A 20,799-nucleotide genomic window follows, 5' to 3' on the forward strand; every position below is an offset into this window, starting at 1 on the left:
GCTATTTCTCCCTAGATACTACTTGCATTATTATTAATTTAGTAGATATTAGCGATTTAAATATCATGGTTGTAATTATTACTTATTTACCCCTGGAGTAATAATTTGTACAAGGACGAATCATTGTCATTTGTCCAATATGACTTTTTAGCCTGGAAATGATGTAGTAGATCAAATTACTGTGATAAAGTGGTGAGTCCTCATCAGGATGGAAGGAGTGTATTGGTGAATTCAAATGTCCAAAATGCTTGAGACACTTGAACATTCTCAACTAATTGTTCCCGAATATTAAAGTTTTTTGCACACTTGACTTTAAAGATAAATAAATAAATAAATAAATTAAAGAAAAAAAAAAATGTTGTGAGGAAAGTGGGGGGTGGAAGCAGGGGGCTAAAATTAACATGTGCCTGCTGTTAAAGAAAATGAATATTCACTGCTCCCCACGTCCATAGTCCTTCCCCCCCCCCCACTATGAACTGTAGTCAGCACCGAGAGGTGGGAGAATATTCTCTCTCTTTAATAGCGGGCACAGTAATAGCCCAGCCGCGGCAGGAGCAGAGGCTGCCTTTAACATGTGTGCCCGCTATTAAAGAGAGATTAACTGCTCTCCACTCCCATAGTCCAGTGCATCATATATACTAGGATGGAGGGCCATGTTTACTAGGATGGATATGGGGGGCCATGTATACCAGGATAGGGATGGGGCCACGTATACCAGGCTGGTGTGCGATGTATACCAGGAAGGGGGGCCATGTATACATGAATAGGAGGCCATGTATACCAGGATGAGGGGGGTATGTATACCAGGACGGGGGACATTAGTACAGAATTGGAGACATTACCCCTATAACAGAGTCAGCAGCAGATTCTCCTCCCCCCATAACAGTGACCATATTTTTTTTCTATTTTCCTCTTCTACAACCTAGGTGTGTCTTATATTATGAAAAATATGGTATGAACACATAAAAGTCATACAGTATAACTAATTCTGATACTACTTGTCAGTAAAGTGCATTATGAGAATTATTGTCTTCAACATGCAGTTATCATTTGCTAAATTTAGTTAAATGTAATTTACAACCACAGATGTTTTGTGAAGGAACTGTGCAGATCCTGACACACTTGAAGTAAAGGATATTTTGATTTTCCTCTTGTGCCCAGGCGACGTGCCTTCATGTTTGGAAATACATTTTTCATAATCTTTCCAAAGTCAGCAGCACTTAGTGGGTGATAGCCAAGATTGTCACAATAGCTCCTGAAAGACAAAGGGAAGGGGAACATTAATTTAAGTAACCGAATTGGACAGACATTTCACGGTAATGCCATAAAATGACACGCAAGCACTGGATCTGAGGTATTACTGCAGTCATAGCTATATATATGATCATGTACTGTGCAGGCAAGAAACACTATCCAGTCGCAATGCTCGGTACAATCATCTAAAAAGTATAAAAAGTGAATTTATTGTGACGATATAGTACTCACATCCTCTGATAAAGGGCTGAAGGGTTTTTCATTACATAGTGGAATGTGTTGAGAACAATAAAACCTAAAAATAATCTACGTAAATCACAATCAATATCCCACGGAGGTCTGGAGTTGGAATGCTGCTCAAAATCAAAGTGGAAAATGAAGTTACTGGTTGATCCAACTTCAGTGGAAATGCCTTAAGACAAGAAATTGATGCTCAGTAGTGTGTGTGGCCTCCACGTGCCTTTATGGACGCCCTACAACGCCTGGGCATGCTCCTGATGAGGCGGCGGATGGTCTCCTGAGGGATCTCCTCCCAGACCTGGACTAAAGCATCTCCCAACTCCTGGACAGTCAGTGGTGCAACGTGACATTGGTGGATGGTGCGAGACATGATGTCCCTGATGTGTTCAATCGGATACAGGTCTGGGGAAGGGGCGGACCAGTCCATAGCTTCAATGCCTTTATCTTGCAGGAACTGCTGACACACTCCAGCCACATGAGGTCTGGCATTGTCCTGCATTTTATTGTTTCATTTTAAATGGGGCGAATGGGGTGTGTTTTAACCTTATTTTTAAAAAACATTTTTCTTCACTTTACACTTGCCGTAATAGTCTCCATGGGAGACTAGAAGCTGCGATCATCTGATCGCTTGTGCTACATAGAGCAGGACTTCAGCCCTGCTGTGTAGCAGAAATGCTCACTTGCTATGAGCGCCAACCGCTGGGTGGCGCTCATTGCTATCCTGCAATGACAACCACAGTGGTCTCCTGCCAAAACAACGGCGACCCGCGATCATGTGACACGGGCGACAAAGGGGCGGGATTCATGACGCTCTTCCGGCGCAAGCCACTGTCAGAGATTGACAGCAGCATCTAACATATTAATAGCAGTGGGTGGATCGTGATTCCACCTGCAGCTGTCAGGGGCATATAGCAGCTAATGAAATCAGCTGGCATGTGCCAAAAAGTTGCAGGCTCACTGCCGGAACCCACAGAAAACAGGGGGAGCCAACCTTCGACGTAACTATATGTCTAAGGTTGGAAAGTGGTTAAGTGGTAAAAAATTTTTGGGAAATTTGTATGAAATTGTTTTGCCTTTGCTGTCATTTTCTGAAACCCTTAACCTTTTCATTTATCAGGATCTGGGGGCTAGGTGATGGCCCATTATTTGCACCCTGAGCTGATGTTTTTACTAATACCATTTTGTAGTAGATATAATGTTTTGATTGCCTCTTATTGCATTTTATCGCAATGTGGCGGCGGTCAAACAAAATTAATTCTGGCATTTCGATTTTCTCTCATTTTGCTGTTTATTGATCAAACATTTCTGAACACAATGATGACAGATGTGTATGTTTTATGTTATTTTAATTGATTTATGTTCAATGTGGCAAAAGGAGGGTGATTTGAACTTTTGTTTCTTTTAATTTTGTTCACATTTTTCAAACTTTTAATTTTTTTTAAACTTTTTGCCTTATTTAATAGTCCCGTTAGAAGACTAGAAGCATCGAATCGCCTGTGCTATACTTAGGGCTTCAGCCATGAGCCAATGTTCACAGAAGGATCGTAATGACAGGCCATAAGCAGACCCTCAGCTGTCATGAATACCCATCGATGCCCTGCGATAATGACAGAGGGGGCGATGGGCAGAGTGAATGACGACCTTCTGGCTGCTGATTTTTTAAATCCTGCCGTCAGTGATTGACAAGAGGCATTTAACTGGTTACCAGTTGCGGGTGGAGCAGCGCTCGACTTGAGGCTGTTAAAGCAACATGATAACCGATTAAATAAGTCATCGGGTGCGGGGACATGACATATGATGTGAAGAAGATAAAAGGAATCTGACAGAAGGATTTCACACCTCAAACTATTTTACATGCACACGAAATGCTTTCAAAGACAAATCTAGCAACACCTTTACATGGCCAGTCCGCTCCTTAGTTACTGAGAAAAATCAGCGTTTGAATTGATACGCAAATGAGGCTGAAGATCTAAAATCTTTGTCACTCCAGCTCTATTTTACGCCTAGCGCTGCTTCCTCCTGCTTGACTTATAACTCCTTTGTCTGTAGTCACACAGCAAAAAGGCTGTCAGTCAATCAGGAAAAGGCAGCGCGGGCCGGAAATAGAGCTGGAGTGACGAGACTTCAGATCTACAGCCTCATTTGCAGTTCAATTTAAAACCTATTTCTCAGTAACAATGGCATAGATAAGCCATGTAAAGGTATTGCTTGAGTTGTCTTTGAAAAAGCTACATTTTGTTGGGGTGGCGTGGGTGGGTAGGGGAATTCTTGCAGTCAGATTCCATTTTAACTTCCTGTTTCAGGACATTCACTAATACATTAGCCACAAAGAACAGACTGACCCCATCTTTTGTATTGTAGCATCTAATGAGTGTGTGCACAGGTCATTGTGAAGGAAGGGGGAGCAGCGTCACCTGTGTTTTTGATTGGTGGATCCTGTGTTATCAGCTGTTTATAGAGGCATTACCCGTCAGTGTAATCCTGTCTATGATGTAAGGAACTTGCTGAAAACTTCTTGAAAGGTCAGGAGTTAAGAGTCTATGTAAAAATTGCATGATTACTATTCTTTTTTTTTTTTTTTTTTTTCACAATAAACATTTAACAACAATACAGGGATTTTGAAAAGATTCTCCTCCCCCCGCAATATATTCCAACAATACCAACTCCCCCCCCCTTCTCCCCATTTAGACAGCTCATGCTCTTCCCTTAGTATATCGTACACCGGCATATACTATGATTACTATTCTTTAAAAAATAATAATTGTTATCTTGAAAAGGGACTTTTTTTTTTTTTTTTTTTAAATACACATATAAACAAACCTCATTTAAACACTAAGTCATTTTCTGATGATAGCTTGCTTACATTTGGGTAAATATAAGAATACAGTGCAATTTAGAAAGATCGCAGGGTGGTCTGTCAAGCTCATACATGTTCAAGAGCCATGAGAAGTATATATAATAAAAAAAAAATCTTGAAATTGAGATTCCCAACACGAAAACCCTTTCTGCAAAAAAAAAATAAAAAAAAAAATAAATGTTTTTTGTCAAACGCGTACTTACTATAATTGGATTTGCTGTGTCTGTGACCTAATCTATTAAGGGGATTGTGTCACCAGATTTTTGTTACCAAATCTTGGAGCAACAGGATATAGGGCAGAGAACCCAATTACACAGATTTGTCACTTACTGGGCTGCTTAGTGTGGTTTTGATAAAAATCACTGTTCTATTAGGAAATTTTCACTAGAGGACTAGTAAACCTGCTGGCCATGTAGTCCTCCATATTCATGAACTCTATATAATCCCACCCCACCACTGATTGTGTACACAGAAAGCTGCCAATCAGAGGTAAGAGCAGGGTTATACAGAGCTCAGCATTAAAGAGAACTGCTAGTTCTGCAGCAGATAAAACAGTACCCCTACATCATGCTGCTATATCAGATGAAGGACCAAAAACCTGGTAACACATTTCCTTTAATAAAGTCTGGAAGAATAGAATGCACCACAGAATCGCACCCACATAACTTACATGGAGTACCTAGAAGCACACATGAGGTCAGCTATTAATGAAAGAGCTGCTAATGACATTCAAATAACTGAAATTGGGGATTCTTAATCAATACCATGATAAAAATTGCCTTCCATCATCGTAAGCCTGACACTAAAGGCCTTCTGATTGCCATGAGCATGTTACAGTAGCCTGGAGGCCACAGTAGGCTAAATAAAATAAAAATACCTCTTCACATGTGAGAAAACATGAGGTGCTGAAGTCTTTAGGTTTAAAGCTGCAGGTGTCCATGTGCATCATGATAGGGAGCGAAGGTGATGACGCGGATGGAAAAAAGCTGACCATAACTGACAATGAGTGGAGGATTTTAAGGACGTGAGAAACCTACAAGTGTGTGTCAGCAATCTTCAGCTTTAAGCGGAGAGCGAGCATAAAAACAAAGACAGCTGCAAGAGTAATATGAGATGGAAAATCTGGAAAGGACAGATATATTTGTATATCATCAGCATGCAGTCGATACTCAAACCCAAACACATTAATCAGTCGCCTAAAAACTATATATACACCCACGGCTCAAAAACATTAAGGGAGCGCTTGGACATCACAGTATGATCCCAAGTCAATGAAACTTCAGGGATATCGATCTGTCCAGTGAGGAAGTAAAAGGATTGCAAGTCATTGTCACCCCTGTGGAGCAAATGAAAGTGACAACAGGTACAGGCATCTTCCCAAAAGAAGAACAGTATTGCATGTGGCAGCTACAGACAATTACTCTTTCCTGACTGGTTCCTCTCTAGTTTTAGGTTGAGACACAGCCTGGTAAGGTAGCACTGGTAGCCCAGCTCCTCCAGGAAGGCACATTCCAATCATACGTGCCACCTCTAGAAGGTTTTCCATGTTCCACAGCAAAGCCACAAGAGCATGGAGCAGATACCAAGATACAGGCAATCACACAATGATGTTTGGAGAGGTCCCTAGAGGGGCATCAACCAAGTAGCAAGACTGGTATCTGCTCCTTTGGGCAAGGAGGAGTACTGCCAGAGCCCTACATAGCGCATGTTTATAACCAAATGGTCAGACACAGCCTACATGGAGATGGCATGAGGGTCTGATGTCTTCTAGTAGGACCTGTGCTCACAGCCAGGCACTATGCAGCTCAACTGGAAGTTGGACAATGATGTTCTGAGAAGGCATATTCTTGGAAGGTCACACAAACCTCCCTAAGTAGTAAAACAATGCCATAACTGCTGTTGGGTACAGGGATGAAATCCTCAGAGCCTTTGATAAAGGACAATATCTGACCTCATGTAGACAGTGTGTAGGCAGTCTATGGATGACAAAGGCAATGACGTCACTACCTGGCACTCGCTCCCGAATCCAATAGAGAACCTCTAGGACATTATATATAGGTACATGAGATGTTGCACCACAAACTGACCAAAAGCTCACAAATGCCATGATCCAGGTCAGGAAGGAGATCCCTAGGACCCCCTTCATCTCATCTGGAGCATACCCAGATGTTGTCGGGAGGTCATACTGGCATGCCATGAAAAACTTGCCTTTGAGTTACCTTTTTCGCTTTAATTTTTTGGAAGTGATTTGGAATCCAACCATTACTTGACTGATGATTTTGGTTTCCACGGACCGTTGATATGTCATTTGACACAATTTGTATCAGTAAAGATTTAGGCTATGTGCACACGTTGTGAAATTGCAGTGGAAATTTCCGTGGCAATTCCGCAACTCCCTGCAGTGGGAAATACGCATGCGGAATTGGCATGCGTATTCCCACTAAACACTAGCGTTTTGCAAGCGTAATTGGCTTGCAGAATGCTAGCATTTTCCAAGCGATCTGTAGCATTGCTTGGAAAACTGATCGACAGGTTGGTCACACTTGTCAAACATAGTGTTTGACAAGTGTGACCAACTTTTTACTATTGATGCTGCCTATGCAGCATCAACAGTAAAAAGATATAATGTTAAAAATAATAAAAAAAAATCGTGATATTCTCACCTTCTGGAGGTCCCCGCAGTCTTCCAGATCCTCGCGATGCTCCCGGCAGCTCCCATTCCCAGCGATGCCTTGCGACAATGACCCCAGATGACGTAGCATCACGCAAGACCGCTACGTCATCACAGGTCATTGTCGCAAGGCATTACTGGGAACGGGAGCTGCCGGGAGCATCGCTAAGGCCTGGGCTGCATCCGGGGGCCGCCAGAAGGTGAGTATATAACTTTTTTATTTTAATTCTTTTTTTAGGGCCTGGAGGAGAGTCTCCTCTCCTCCACACCCGGATACCATCCGCACATGATCTGCTTACTTTGCGCACGGTGGGCACAGCCCCATGCGGGAAGTAAGCGGATCAATGCATTCCTATGTGTGCGGAATCAACGCGATTCGGCACAAAGAATGAGCATGCAGCGTATCCCATTGAATTCAATGGGCTGTTGTGTATGCATTTTGGCAGTGTTTTCACAGCGAAAAAACGCGGCAAAAACGCATACAATCCGCAACGTGTGCACATAGCCTTACATCTTGAATTTGTTCATTGAAAGCCAACATGTGATTTAAGTGTTCCCTTAATTTATTTGAATAACATATAAAGAATGTCTCTAGTTTCCATACACATTGCATTTATATATGAAAGACAGTGACATGGAGGGTGTGGTATAGGGATGCCATAGAATTGGGTAATAAAAAAAATCTCAGGTGCTGTTATTACAACTTACCAGGATTCTTCCCACTTTTCAACCTAAACCATACTGATCTTAAATAACTGTCCAATTGTCTTGTGCTACAATGATGAAATGCTGATCATGCTCAAGTGATCACTGCAGCAGGTTACTGGCTTCAGCGGTGATACCTGCATGTACACTGATTGGCTGCAGCGGTTTGTGTCATGGTCTGGATACCATCATTGCTAGAGAAATCCAGGAATCAGGTGGGATACTAAAGCAGCCGGAAAATTAAAAGATTAAGGGTGTTTTTTTGTTTGTTTGGTTTTACTTTACTACTACATCTCCTGCCTTAGATTTTTTTTTAGTCTTGACAACTTCAGGAAATAAAAATTTACCCTGCAAAAAAAAAAAAAAGCAGAGCCAAATATATAAATTAACTGTTTCAGAGCAGTGGGCAGCGGGTTCAAAAACACAGTAGGTAACTCACTGTACTATGGAGGTCAGTTCTGCTATATGACAATACTACAGTCCAATAAAGGTACAGCAGATCTACAAAAGAGCAGGATGCACTTACTTATACTCATCATAAACCTCCTGCTTTGGCAGAGAAGTCTCTGGGTGCTCCTCTAAGGTATTCCGAATCCACGAGAATGCATGCGTTTGCTGAGCTCGACTAGATGACAGTGAGCTCTGATCACTGAAAAGCAACAGTAAAAAGAAAAAGCATGAAACTTTTTTTTTTCTTTGATTAATACAATAAATAGGTCATCCTCGGATATTTCTTGAAAGAGTATCCTCATGCAGTCAGCAAACACTATATGATGTAAGCAGGGAATCATTAAAGAAGTTTTCGGTTTAAAACTCCCCAAAACTCTGCCTTGCTCACCCTCCCCAGGTCTAGTCTGCGCCGTTGCTCCTGATGTCTGTTATAGTCTGCAGTGCCAAAGTCACTTCAGTAGCACTGCAGGAAAAATCAGTGAGCTCAGCAGATCGTATCATCATCTTGCTTAGAGTCACTGATTGGCTGCAGTGCTATTGACCTGACATCAGCACTGCAGCCAATAACAGACACTGGTGAACAGTTCACAGCAGCGGGTCTCGTGAAGCCCAGAGGTGGCTGCTGCTGCAGTCTATGGAACGGAGCTCTCTGAATGGGGAGCTCCATAGAAAGGATGAAAGACTGGGATCATCATGGGACTTCCATATCATGAATTACAGAGGACTCTGTGGATTATTATCTTTTTATTATTTTTTTTTTTTTAATAAATGGGGGAAAGGGAAATTGCTGCGTTGTTTTTCTTCAAATAAAGATTTTTTTTCGGTGTTTTTGTCTCTTTTTACTTACAGCGTTAATAATGGGGGGGGGTGTTCTAGACACCTCTCCATTACTAATCAGTAGGCTTGATGTCATCAAACATTACACAGCTGATATCAACCCCACAATCTCATTATCCTGATTGCCACCGCTCCAGGGCAATCAGGAAGAGCCGAGGCTAAAGGTACCTTCACACTAAGCGACGCTGCAGCGATACAGACAACGATGCCGATCGCTGCAGCGTCGCTGTTTAGTCGTTGTGTGGTCGCTGGAGAGCTGTCACACAGACGGCTCTCCAGCGACCAACGATGCCGAAGTCCCCTGGTAACCAGGGTAAACATCGGGTTACTAAGCGCAGGGCCGCGCTTAGTAACCCGATGTTTACCCTGGTTACCATTGTAAAAGTTAAAAAAAAAAAAAACACATACTCACATTCCGGTGCCCGGCGTCCGCTTCCCTGCACTCCTCCTGCATCCTGTGTCAGCGCCGAACATCTCCGGCATCTCCCACAGAGCAGAGCGGTGACGTCACCGCTCTGCTTTACGGCCGGCACTTACACAGGATGCAGGAGGAGTGCAGGGAAGCGGACGCCGGGCACCGGAATGTGAGTATGTGTTTTTTTTTTTACTTTTACAATGGTAACCAGGGTAAACATCGGGTTACTAAGCGCGGCCCTGCGCTTAGTAACCCGATGTTTACCCTGGTTACCAGTGAAGACATCGCTGGATCGGTGTCACACACACCGATCCAGCAATGTCAGCGGGAGATCCAGCGACGAAATAAAGTTCTGGACTTTCAGCAACGACCAGCGATCTCACAGCAGGATCCTGATCGCTGCTGCGTGTCAAACACAATGATATCGCTATCCAGGATGCTGCAACGTCACGGATCGCTAGCGATATCGTTTAGTGTGAAGGTACCTTTAGAGCAAGAATTGGCACATCTAGTAGATAAGCCATTTATGGGGTGACTGAAGGCGGGTCTTATTAGGCTGAGAAGGGGCCAATATCCTTAGCCCTTCCCAGCCTATAAATATTAGTCCCAGCTGTCTACTTTGCCTAAGCTGGTTTTTAAAACTTAACCCATTTTTAATAACCAGCAAAAGCAAAGAAAACACATGTGAGAGTAGCAGAGTCACATTAGGCAGGAGCCAGCGGATGAGGCTAAAGCCTGTGCCCGCTGCTAAAGAGAAATTAATATTCACTGCACTGGCAATTAATATTAATTTCTCTTAAAGCGCAGTAACACCCGTAGCTGCCGGGCTATCACGGGTGCCCGCTCATTAAGGTAATCAATATTCACCTCTCTCTACTCCCATATGCGTGGAGAGAGGTGAATATTCATTTCCTTAATGAGCAGGGACACGTGATTGCTTGGCCACAGGAGCTGCTGGCACTGGAACGAGATGCTGCGAGGGGGCGCAGCAAAGGTAAGTAGGATTTTTTTTTAATGCTTTTCTCATGTGGGCCACGCATGCAAGGATGGGGATTAGGAACCATGCAGAAAAGGATGGGAATAAAGAGCCAGCAGACAAGGATGGGAATAAAGAGCCAGCAGACAAGGATGGGGATAAGGAGCCAGCAGACAAGGACAGGGATAAGGAGCCATGCAGACAAGGATGGGAATAAGGAGGCATGCAGACAAGGATGGGGTTGAGGAACCATGCATACCCGGATGGGGATGAGGGGGCAATGCATACGCGGCTATACTCGAGTCAATAAGTTTTCCCAGTTTTCCGTAGCAAAATTGGTGCCTCGGCTTATACTCGGGTCGGCTTATACGTATATTGAAAGGACATACCTTTTCTCCACATTGCTAGGACCAGAAGGCAGCTGGAGGTAGAGGTAGAGTTTCTCAAGATCTGTAAACTTCTCAACTTCTTGCTACAGAAATAAAAATGTGAAGTACAATAGTTAAAAAGAAACATTAAATAAAATAAATATTGTACACGGATTCTATTCATACCAGAAAACACTAAAGCTAGAAAGAAATAAAATTAAAGGACAATCACTAGCGCAGCTTTTGAAAAATTGTGAGTCATGGACTTTTTCTTCATATTTCACCTAAAAGGAAAGGCAAGTGAACCATGAATGCTGGGATCATCAAGCTGTTACATGAATGCTAGACGACCCCAGACTAATGTGAATGGCGGAAATCAGCAGAGGTTTGCGTATGGCCAGTCTTCACTGCCTCACAAGATCATAATGCTGGAAATGCAGACATTGACCACCCTTATTAGGAAGGGACAGAGCGACTGAGGTTCTAGTCCCTTTGACACTGAGCCTGCTCTGGTCTCAGTGTTTTGGCTGCTGTGGGGACGTGCCATTGACAGGGTACATTATCACTGAAGACAACACTACCCTTGGTGTCTTATACTGTCTATATTGGCAAAGCAGCTCAGTTCAGTGACTGACTGCAACGCTGATGTGAGCTGTCAATAAATATCACTGATGTAGCCAAAACCCAAAACCAGGGCAGCAACGTGGAGCTTGCACCATTATGTACCAAGATCCAGGTGTGTACATTCTTTACCTAAATTTATTACATGTGATAAGAGACTACTCTGGTATCAGTAGTTCTACATCATGTTTCTATTCCGAGAACTGCAGTAGTTTTCCCTGCTAACACGCGAACATGCTTTCAGCTATTGCAAACATCTTGGTAACAGATTTATTATACTGCTGACTGCTTATGTATTTGGCAGGATGACACAAAATATTGTCCAAATCTAATGAATGCTTAGTATAACAAAGCATCAAGTCCGACGAAGGCTTTATTTTCCTGAACTGCATATTTACATCATCTATTTGCAGAAAACAAGACAGTGACACAGATTTCAGGGGAACCACAAATACAATGGGCAATACAAAGTGCCAAAATGGACTTTTTCTATACTTCAAGGATGACTTACAGTTTCTTCCTCTGGTCTGGACCCCTACCTAAGATGTCCACATGAGTAAGATGTCCACTAAGGCATTTTGTAAAAAAAGGCCTGTGTCTTGAAGCAACAATCCCTTTAAAGGGGTATTTCCAGCTCCAGGATCCAGTCAGAATGTGTAGTAGGTATAATAATAAGATTAGCAAATACCTCAACTTAGAGATATAGTATACTTCTTCTAATTCACTATGTCGCTTATCCTATGTGCAGGACATTGCAGTAGCTTAGGTATTATGACCACTCATATAGTGACAGTTCGTTGTTAGTGGTCGTAACCACAGAGACCTAATCTACTGCAATGCTCTGTGCATTAGAAAAAGACATAGCGAATCACAAGGGAATAACCCTTTGGCCAGGGTCACACTTGCGTGAGCAATGCGAGAAACTCACGTGAGTCTCCCGCCTCAATACCCGGCACTGCCGCCGACACTCAGGACCGGAGCATTCAGCTGCATAGAAATACATGCAGCCGCACACTCCGGCCCCGAGTGCCGGCGGCAGTGTCGGGTATTGATGTGCGAGTTTCTAGCATTGCACTCGTAGGTGTGACCCCGGTCTTTAAGGTCTCATTCAGACATCCGTTATTATTCTAGAACGCAAAAAAAACAGTTGATTTTCAACAGTGTTTTAGATCAGATCATCATTATTGTTTGGTCAGTGTCAGTCTTTACCAGCAGCAATTGATCAGTGATTTTTTTTCTGTGAAAAAAAAAAATGCAAATCTTCTATCTACAATAATGTGAAAAATGGAGAGCACACAGAATGCAATGTGTTCTGTCAGTGACTTTTCCTTTGATCTGTTACTCTGATACAAAAAAAAGTTCATGTCTCTGATTTTTTGCAGACAAACAATCCCTAAGGCCATGTGCACACGTTCAGGATTGTTAGCGTTTTTTTCGCGTTTTTCGCTATAAAAACGTGATAAAAACGCGAAAAAAAACGCTTACATAAGCCTCCTATTATTTACAGGGTATTCCGCATTTTTTGTGCAAATGTTGAAAAAAAAGCAACATGTTCATGAATCCCTGCAATTCCGCATTTTTAATGAACATGTTGCTTTTTTTTCCGCTATGCGATTTTTTCGCGGAAAAAATCGCAACATTTGCACAAAAAATGCGGAATACCCTGTAAATAATAGGAGGCTTATGTAAGCGTTTTTTTTCGCGTTTTTATCACGTTTTTATAGCGAAAAAACGCGAAAAAAACGCTAACAATCCTGAACGTGTGCACATGGCCTAAAAATGCGGAATTGCAGGGATTCCGCACACCTAGGGGTCCATTGATCTGCTTACTTCCCGCACGGGGCTGTGCACACCATGCGGGAAGTAAGCAGATTATATGCGGTTGGTACCCAGGGTGGAGGAGAGGAGACTCTCCTCCACGCACTGGGCACCATATAAGTGGTCAAAAAATAAGAAATAAAATAATAAACAGTCCTATACTCACCCTCGATGTATTCCCGCCTCCTCGCACGCTGCCGTTCGGTTCCTGTAGCTGGTGTGCGCTGAAGGACCTCGCCGAATGACGTCACTGTCCTGTGATTGGTCGTGAGCGGTCATGTGACCGCTCACGTGACCGTGACGTCACGGGAGGTCCTGTGCGCACAGACCAGCTAGAAGAGGAGCCGGACGGCCGCTGAGGAGATGTCTGGGTGAGTATAAGCATTTTTTTTATTTTTTTTATTATTTTTAAACATTCTATCTTTTACTATAGATGCTGCATAAGCAGCATCTATAGTAAAAAGTTGGTCACACTTGTCAAACGCTATGTTTGACAAGTGTGACCAACCTGTCAGTCAGTTTTCCAAGCGATGCTACAGATCGCTTGGAAAACTTTAGCATTCTGCAAGCTAATTACGCTTGCAGAATGCTAAAAAAAACGCGAAAAAAACGGAAAAAAAACGCAAAAAAAAAATGCGGATTTCTTGCAGAAAATTTCCGGTTTTCTTCAGGAATTTTCTGCAAGAAATCCGCAACGTGTGCACATACCCTAAAGAAACATGAAGTCTGATCAGCACCTTAGAATACCCATTAAAGGGAAACTGTTAGGTCCCCCATGCCCTCCAACCCAGCAGCATTCACCTGTGTATGAGTAAATTCCCTGCCTAACCAGCCCTGTATAATGCTAGTCAGGTAAATAAATGTCTTAATAAAGAATTTAGAATGTTCCTGTTTCCTATTCTGATGAGGGTTTTGACTAGTCGATAAGGCATTAGTGTCCCCAGACTAGTCAGCCCTCTTTCCCTGTGGGCATGATAACATTATTTGCACAGGCCGGCCATCATCGCCACCTCCTGCACATCTCGCACATGCACACTGCTCATTTTGGCAGCATCACTGCGCCTCTTTAGCATAGGAAATGGGAAATTTATAAATGATTTTTTGAAACATTTAACTGAACAACATTCTACAGGGCTGGTTAGGCAGGGAATTTACTCAGATAGGTGAACGCTGCTGGGTTGGAGGGCATGTGGGACCTGACATGTTCCCTTTAGAGTCTAGCTGAGAAAATCATGGATAGAATATGTACATCTGAACGAGGAGTTACTGTATAGCTACTGAAGATTGGGTGAGCTAATGCCAAACAGTACAACCAATATTTTATCTGATGGTTGATATAGGGTACATTTTTAATTCAACATTTAAAGACATTTAGTGTTGTGTTTTGTTAAATCATTTTTTTTTTTAAAGTTAGGAATAGTGTTATTCCCCAATCAATGCTTCAAACAAAATTGATTTTAGGGTAAAAACACACATACCGTTTTTGCATACATTAATGCAATTTTCTATAAACCAAGTTCTAGAATCCACTCCAATTATGATTTCTTTGGGAAAAAAACAAACAAAAAAAAAAACCCACGTTCCTGACAATTTTGAATGGAAAAAATTAACAGCAGCAACAAAAAACTGTTTTTACTCCGGTTTGCTGACTCGTAGGCAAAGTTCTCAGCTTCAGTATCATATTCATTGATTGCCAGTTTGTGTAAAATTTGGGAGGAGCGAGATTTCAGTATGTGCTTTATTCCATCCCATTAGACTTCATCTGCTGAGAATCCTCAATTAGACTGCTCAGCACATTACAAAGTACAGGCACCAAGACATTAGAAAATAGAAGGTTTATAATCTAACTGGATAATCCTGCATACATGAAGGATAGCATAATCCCTGTCTAGACTGAGATTATCATGGTTTGATGGTTAATGCTAGTACTAGAAATGACAAAAATTATCAGTGTAAAAAAACACTAACATTAGTGAGAGAAATATATAGGGTTATTCTCGCACACAGAAAACAAGCCTTAGACAGTTATTAATATACTGAAATGTTCTGAAATCCACCGATTGCCCGCAATCACCTGCAGTCCCTAATTCAGAGAAAAGCGGTGATGCCATCACATCTAGGCATCGCACATGGCATCCCTGCCTCGGTAAGCCGTCCAATGACTCAGACGCTGATGAAGGGGCTGGATTAGATTAATAGCTGAGCCTTCATTTTAATAAAGCTATAAAAGATATAGTACAGTATAGATCATTATGGACAATTTTATACTTCAGTTCATTACAGATAGGGCAACTCCAATATTTTAATTTTTATTTTGCTTGTTTTCCTATAACCTTTTTAAACTTCAAAAATAATTTTTATGTAAACCATATTTTCATAATTTATTATTCCCTGGAAGTCTTCTACTAATATCCTAACAGTCTCACACCCATGTAAGGTGCTTTCCTTACGCTAGTTTCACACATAAGGCATCGATTTATCATTTGCAGTTTTTTAAGCCACTTTCCTTTTGTGTCTTGTGGTATTAGTTGCTGCTTTTTATAGCAAATTCATCACAATGGCACACGCAATTCATGAACTTGGCAAAAAGTAAAAAATGGGCTTTCTTCCTGCCTTATTTATTACCGTATGCTTACATAGCACCACAGAGCTTTACAGATCATCATTGCTGTCTCCATTGGGGCTCACAATCTAGATTCCCTATCAGTATGTGTTTGGAATATGGGAGGAAACAGAGTACCCAAAGGAAATCCACGCAAAAACAGGAGAACATACAGACTCCTTGCAGATGTTGTCCTTGGTGGGATTTGAACCCAGGACCCCAGCGCTGCAAAGCAACAGTGCTAACTAGAGATGAGCGAATATGTTCTGCTCCCTCCTTATTCGGGAAGCTATAGCGCTTACCTAATAAACTGCAGAGGGAACCCGGCTTCCTAGATCGCTCCGGCTGATCAGCGCCGCAGCTGCATGTGTCGCGGCTGTTTCACTGTCACAACATATTCACGGAGATCCTGTTTGTTGGGCTCTCCATGCATGTGTTGGGACAGTGAAACAGCCACGACACATGCAGCTGTGGGGCTGATCTGCCTGAGCGATCCAGGAAACCGGGCTCCCTCTGCAGCTTATTCAGTAAGCACTATAGCTTGCCTAATAAGGAGGGAGCTGAACATATTAGCTCATCTCTAGTGCTAACCACTAAAGTCCGCCGTTTACTGTTTTTGCTGGTATGGCGCAAAACGCACAATGATTGTGACAAAATTTTGGCGTGCTCAAAAATAGAACAGGGAAAGACTGGAGTAAAGTTATGCCAAATTGTCACTTTTTAGAAGTCACAATTAACGAATCTGGCTAAAACAGCTGGAATTGCTAGACCCTGCCAACAAAGCTAAAAAGAAATAAAATAAGAGTAAAAAAAAAAAGGCGCAAATAGAATAAATGAATTGGGTGCAAAGAAAGAAAAAACAAAGCTATAAAAAAAAATGGCGGAAAGGCAATGATGAATTGAGGTCAAGGTTTCTTTTTAAAAAATATGTGATAGATTTGCATGAGTGATTTTGATTTGTGACTAGCATCAAAGTAAGACATCCCTTCTTTTTTTTTTTGTAAACACTTGGTCCGCAAAAGGTAAAAAAAAAACCACAGACAGACAGAATTCCCCAAAGTACATGTCACTTACACATCATTGTCTATCTGTGAAAGACACAGATAGAACATGTGCAAAATTTAATGAAAAGGGCCTAAAGCTCCCTGTAGCTATAGCAACTTAGTGTCACCCAGGAGTCGGGTCAGCACAGTACCCGATAGGCTATCAAACTCTTAAATGCCCCAGTTGTCACTGACCATAGCATCTGAGAGAGAGAGAGAGAGAGAGAGAGTGTCCACCACATAAAATGTCCATGTCCTTTTGAACTTTCTATTTTTACACCATAAGGCTACTTTCACACTTGCGTCGGTGAAAATTTGGCACAACGTGGGCAGCGGATGCAGTTTTTCAACGCATCCGCTGCCCATTGTAAAGTCCCGGTGAGGAGGGGGAGGAGTTCCGGCCGCTCATGCGTGGTAGGAAATGGCGGATCCGTCACAATCCGTCGCTAATACAACTCTATGGGAAAATGCAGGATCCTGCACATTTTTTTGCAGGATCCTGCATTCTCAAAAAACTACGGATTGTGACGGAAGCTGAAAAACATAAGTGTGAAAGTAGCCTTAGGGTATGTGTCCACGTTCAGGAAACGCTGCGTTTTTGACGCAGCGTTGAGCCGCAGCGTCAAAAATGCAGCGTCCAGATGTTACAGCATAGTGGAGGGGATTTAATGAAATCCCAACTCCACTGTGCATTAAAAAACGCATGCAGAATTCCCGCAAAAACGCACATGCGTTGCGTTTTTTCAGAACGCAGCATTTTGCTACAATGAGCAAAACACGCAGGAACACCGCAGGTGACCTGCCAGTGACCTCAGGTGCATTTTTGGTCAGGATTTTACCTGCATAAAATCCTGACCAAAGCCTGAAGCAAACCTGAACGTGGACACATACCCTAAGGCACTCTTGTTATTAGCTTTGTTAAAATATACCCTGATATATCCTCCCTATCCTGCTATTCCCTAAATGTGTTTTTTTTTTTTTTTTTTAAACTTTACTTCCTGTGACGGTTTGTTTGTGAGGAATCTCAAACTGGAAGTCACAGGAGGCCAGGGCTGCACTTACTCTCCTGTAGGGTCTATAGCCCTTCCTGGAACAGGACATTTTTAGGGAGCAGCGGTGCAGTTAAGGCCCCGTCACACACAGCGACGCTGCAGCGATACAGACAACGATGCCGATCGCTGCAGCGTCGCTGTTTTGTCGCTGTGTGGTCGCTGGGGAGCTGTCACACAGACCGCTCTCCAGCGACCAACGATGCTGAGGTCCCCGGGTAACCAGGGTAAACATCGGGTTGCTAAGCGCAGGGCCGCGCTTAGTAACCCGATGTTTACCCTGGTTACCAGTGTAAAATGTAAAAAAACAAACAGTACATACTCACCTTCGCGTCCCCCGGCGTCCGCTTCCCGCACTCACTGAGCGCCGGCCCTAACAGCAGAGCGGTGACGTCACCGCTGTTCTGTGGTTTCACTTTACGGCCGGCCGGCAGTCAGTGCGGGAAGCAGACGGCAAGGGACCTGACGGACACCGGAATGTGAGTATGTACTGTTTGTTTGTTTTTTACATTTACGATGGTAACCAGGGTAAACATCGGGTTACTAAGCGCGGCCCTGCGCTTAGTAACCCGATGTTTACCCTGGTTACCAGTGAAGACATCGCTGAATCCGTGTCACACACACAGATTCAGCGATGTCAGCGGGACCTCAACGACCAAAAAAAGGTCCAGGCCATTCCGACACGACCAGCGATCTCACAGCAGGGGCCTGGTCGCTGGTACGTGTCACACATAGCGAGATCGCTACTGAGGTCGCTGTTGCATCACAAAACTTGTGACTCAGCAGCGATCTCGCTAGCGATCTCGCTATGTGAGACGGGGCCTTTACTTACTACAGATCCAATTCCAAAAGGGGCAATAGATGCTGCGAGGAAGCGAGTGCAGCTCCAGCCTCCCGAGACTCCTCTCAAACAAAATGCCATAGACCGTGCAGCAAAACACATATTTAGGGATTAGCTAGAGTCTCATCCACACACCACTGAGATTTTCCAAGCAGAAAAATGAAAATTTTGCTGCAAATTCTGAATAGGCTCACTGCAAATTCTGCAAGTCCAGAATTAAAAAAATAAATAAATAAATAAATAAATCAATCATGCAAAGCTAAATAAAATAAACAAATATAATGCTTAGCTAATTTTTTGGTTCAAATTGCGCTGGGGTGTCTATTTTGCAGAAATTATATACAGCTGTATAAAATAAATTATGGGTTGAGGGTTCCATTTTTCTTATACAATATCTAACATTAGTAAGGCTACATTTTTCAATAAATAAATATTAAATTATTATGCATCATTAATTTAACTATCACTCTTCCATCTTAACCAAGATACGGTAAGTCTAGAGAAAAAAAAAAAGTCACCACAGTAAATTTAAAATAAAAAATATTATTGAAATATATATACCGTATATATATATATATATATATATATATATATATATATATATATATATATATATATATATATATATATATATATATATATATATATAAGTGTGTGTTTGTGTATGTATGTGTGCGTGTCTGTGTGTATGTCCGGGATTGGCATCTGCACCGTCGCAGCTACAGCCACAAAATTTTGCACAGTCACACGTCTGGACCCCGAGAGCATCATAGGCTATGTTGTGAGGTGAAATTTTAACCCCGCACATTCCAATTCACCAAACAATTTTGCCCCTATCTACATAATGGGGAAAAAGTGAAAGGAAAAGTGTTGGAGGCAAATTGACAGCGGCCAGATGTGAACAAGGGGGACTTAAAGAATGAGAGCGATGGCGCCAAAGAGTATATACTGTACAGTTGCTAAGGTGGGGTCCCGACATGTGATACTCACCACACACGGGGATATGAACACACACACAAAATGCGCCACACACTACCACGTGCTTGAACACATATACCACCCTCAGCACACATTTCACCACACATACACCAACCTCGCCACATAAAAGTCGAAACACAAAAGTCCCGCTCAAAACTCACCACGCGCAAAACTAGGCTCACGCAAAACTCGCCACACGTGCAAAACTTGCTGCACACAACTTGCTACACTAACCTGTCACACAAAAAGGTGCTACACGCATGTCGCCACACAAAACTCATCTCACAAAAGTCGCTACATGCATGTAGCCACATGCAACTCAACACACACAACGTGACACATGAAACTCGCCCTAAAACACACACAAGTCTGGTATTATCCTTCAAAAATAAAAATCTGATTAATAAGCAGACAAAGTACAAGAGCAACAACTGTACCATATAGGAAATATGGCAGCTGTCAGTCACATGACCTGTCTATTATGTGTATGTGTGAGCTAATATATACTGCCAGGGGGTGGGCTTCCTGTTGGCTGGGGATTTATCAGGCTGCCAATTTAGCTTACAAATACTGAGGTAAAAATACTGAGCAAATAACGTGTGAACGTGGTCTAATACAGGAGGAGATGACATACAGATATATACTATATACAGGGGAGATGACACACAGGTATATACTATATACAGGGGAGATGACACACACTTAAATACTATATACAGGGGAGATGACACACAGGCATATACTATATACAGAAGGAGATGACATACAGGTATATACTATATACAGGAGGAGATGACACGTATATACTATATACAGGAGATGACATACAGGTACATACTATATACAGGGGAGATGACACAGATATATACTATATACAGGAGGAGATGACACACGTATATACAGGAGGAGATGACACACGTATATACTATATACAGGAGATGACACATGTATATACTATATACAGGAGATGACATACAGGTACATAATATATACAGGAGGAGATGACACGTATATACTATATACAGGAGCAGATGAGACAGGTATATACTAATACAGGAGGAGATGACTTACAGG

The 20,799-nt window shown here is 42.4% G+C and overlaps 1 protein-coding gene across 1 annotated transcript in view; it reads right to left on the reverse strand.

Moving 5' to 3' along the window:
* Positions 1 to 20,799, reverse strand: part of RFX7 (regulatory factor X7) — a 153,973-nt gene that overhangs the window by 15,067 nt on the left and 118,107 nt on the right. Inside the window, exons 3-5 of the mRNA XM_077263805.1 lie at positions 10,795 to 10,877; positions 8,254 to 8,376; positions 1,139 to 1,255 (exon numbers count right to left, since the gene is read on the reverse strand). Of these exons, the coding sequence (XP_077119920.1) occupies positions 1,139 to 1,255; positions 8,254 to 8,376; positions 10,795 to 10,877 (323 nt within the window). The remainder of the gene's footprint in view (positions 1 to 1,138; positions 1,256 to 8,253; positions 8,377 to 10,794; positions 10,878 to 20,799) is intronic.

The sequence above is a fragment of the Ranitomeya variabilis genome, chromosome 5, assembly GCF_051348905.1.
Source record: "Ranitomeya variabilis isolate aRanVar5 chromosome 5, aRanVar5.hap1, whole genome shotgun sequence".
In the NCBI taxonomy this organism is placed as follows: domain Eukaryota; kingdom Metazoa; phylum Chordata; class Amphibia; order Anura; family Dendrobatidae; genus Ranitomeya; species Ranitomeya variabilis.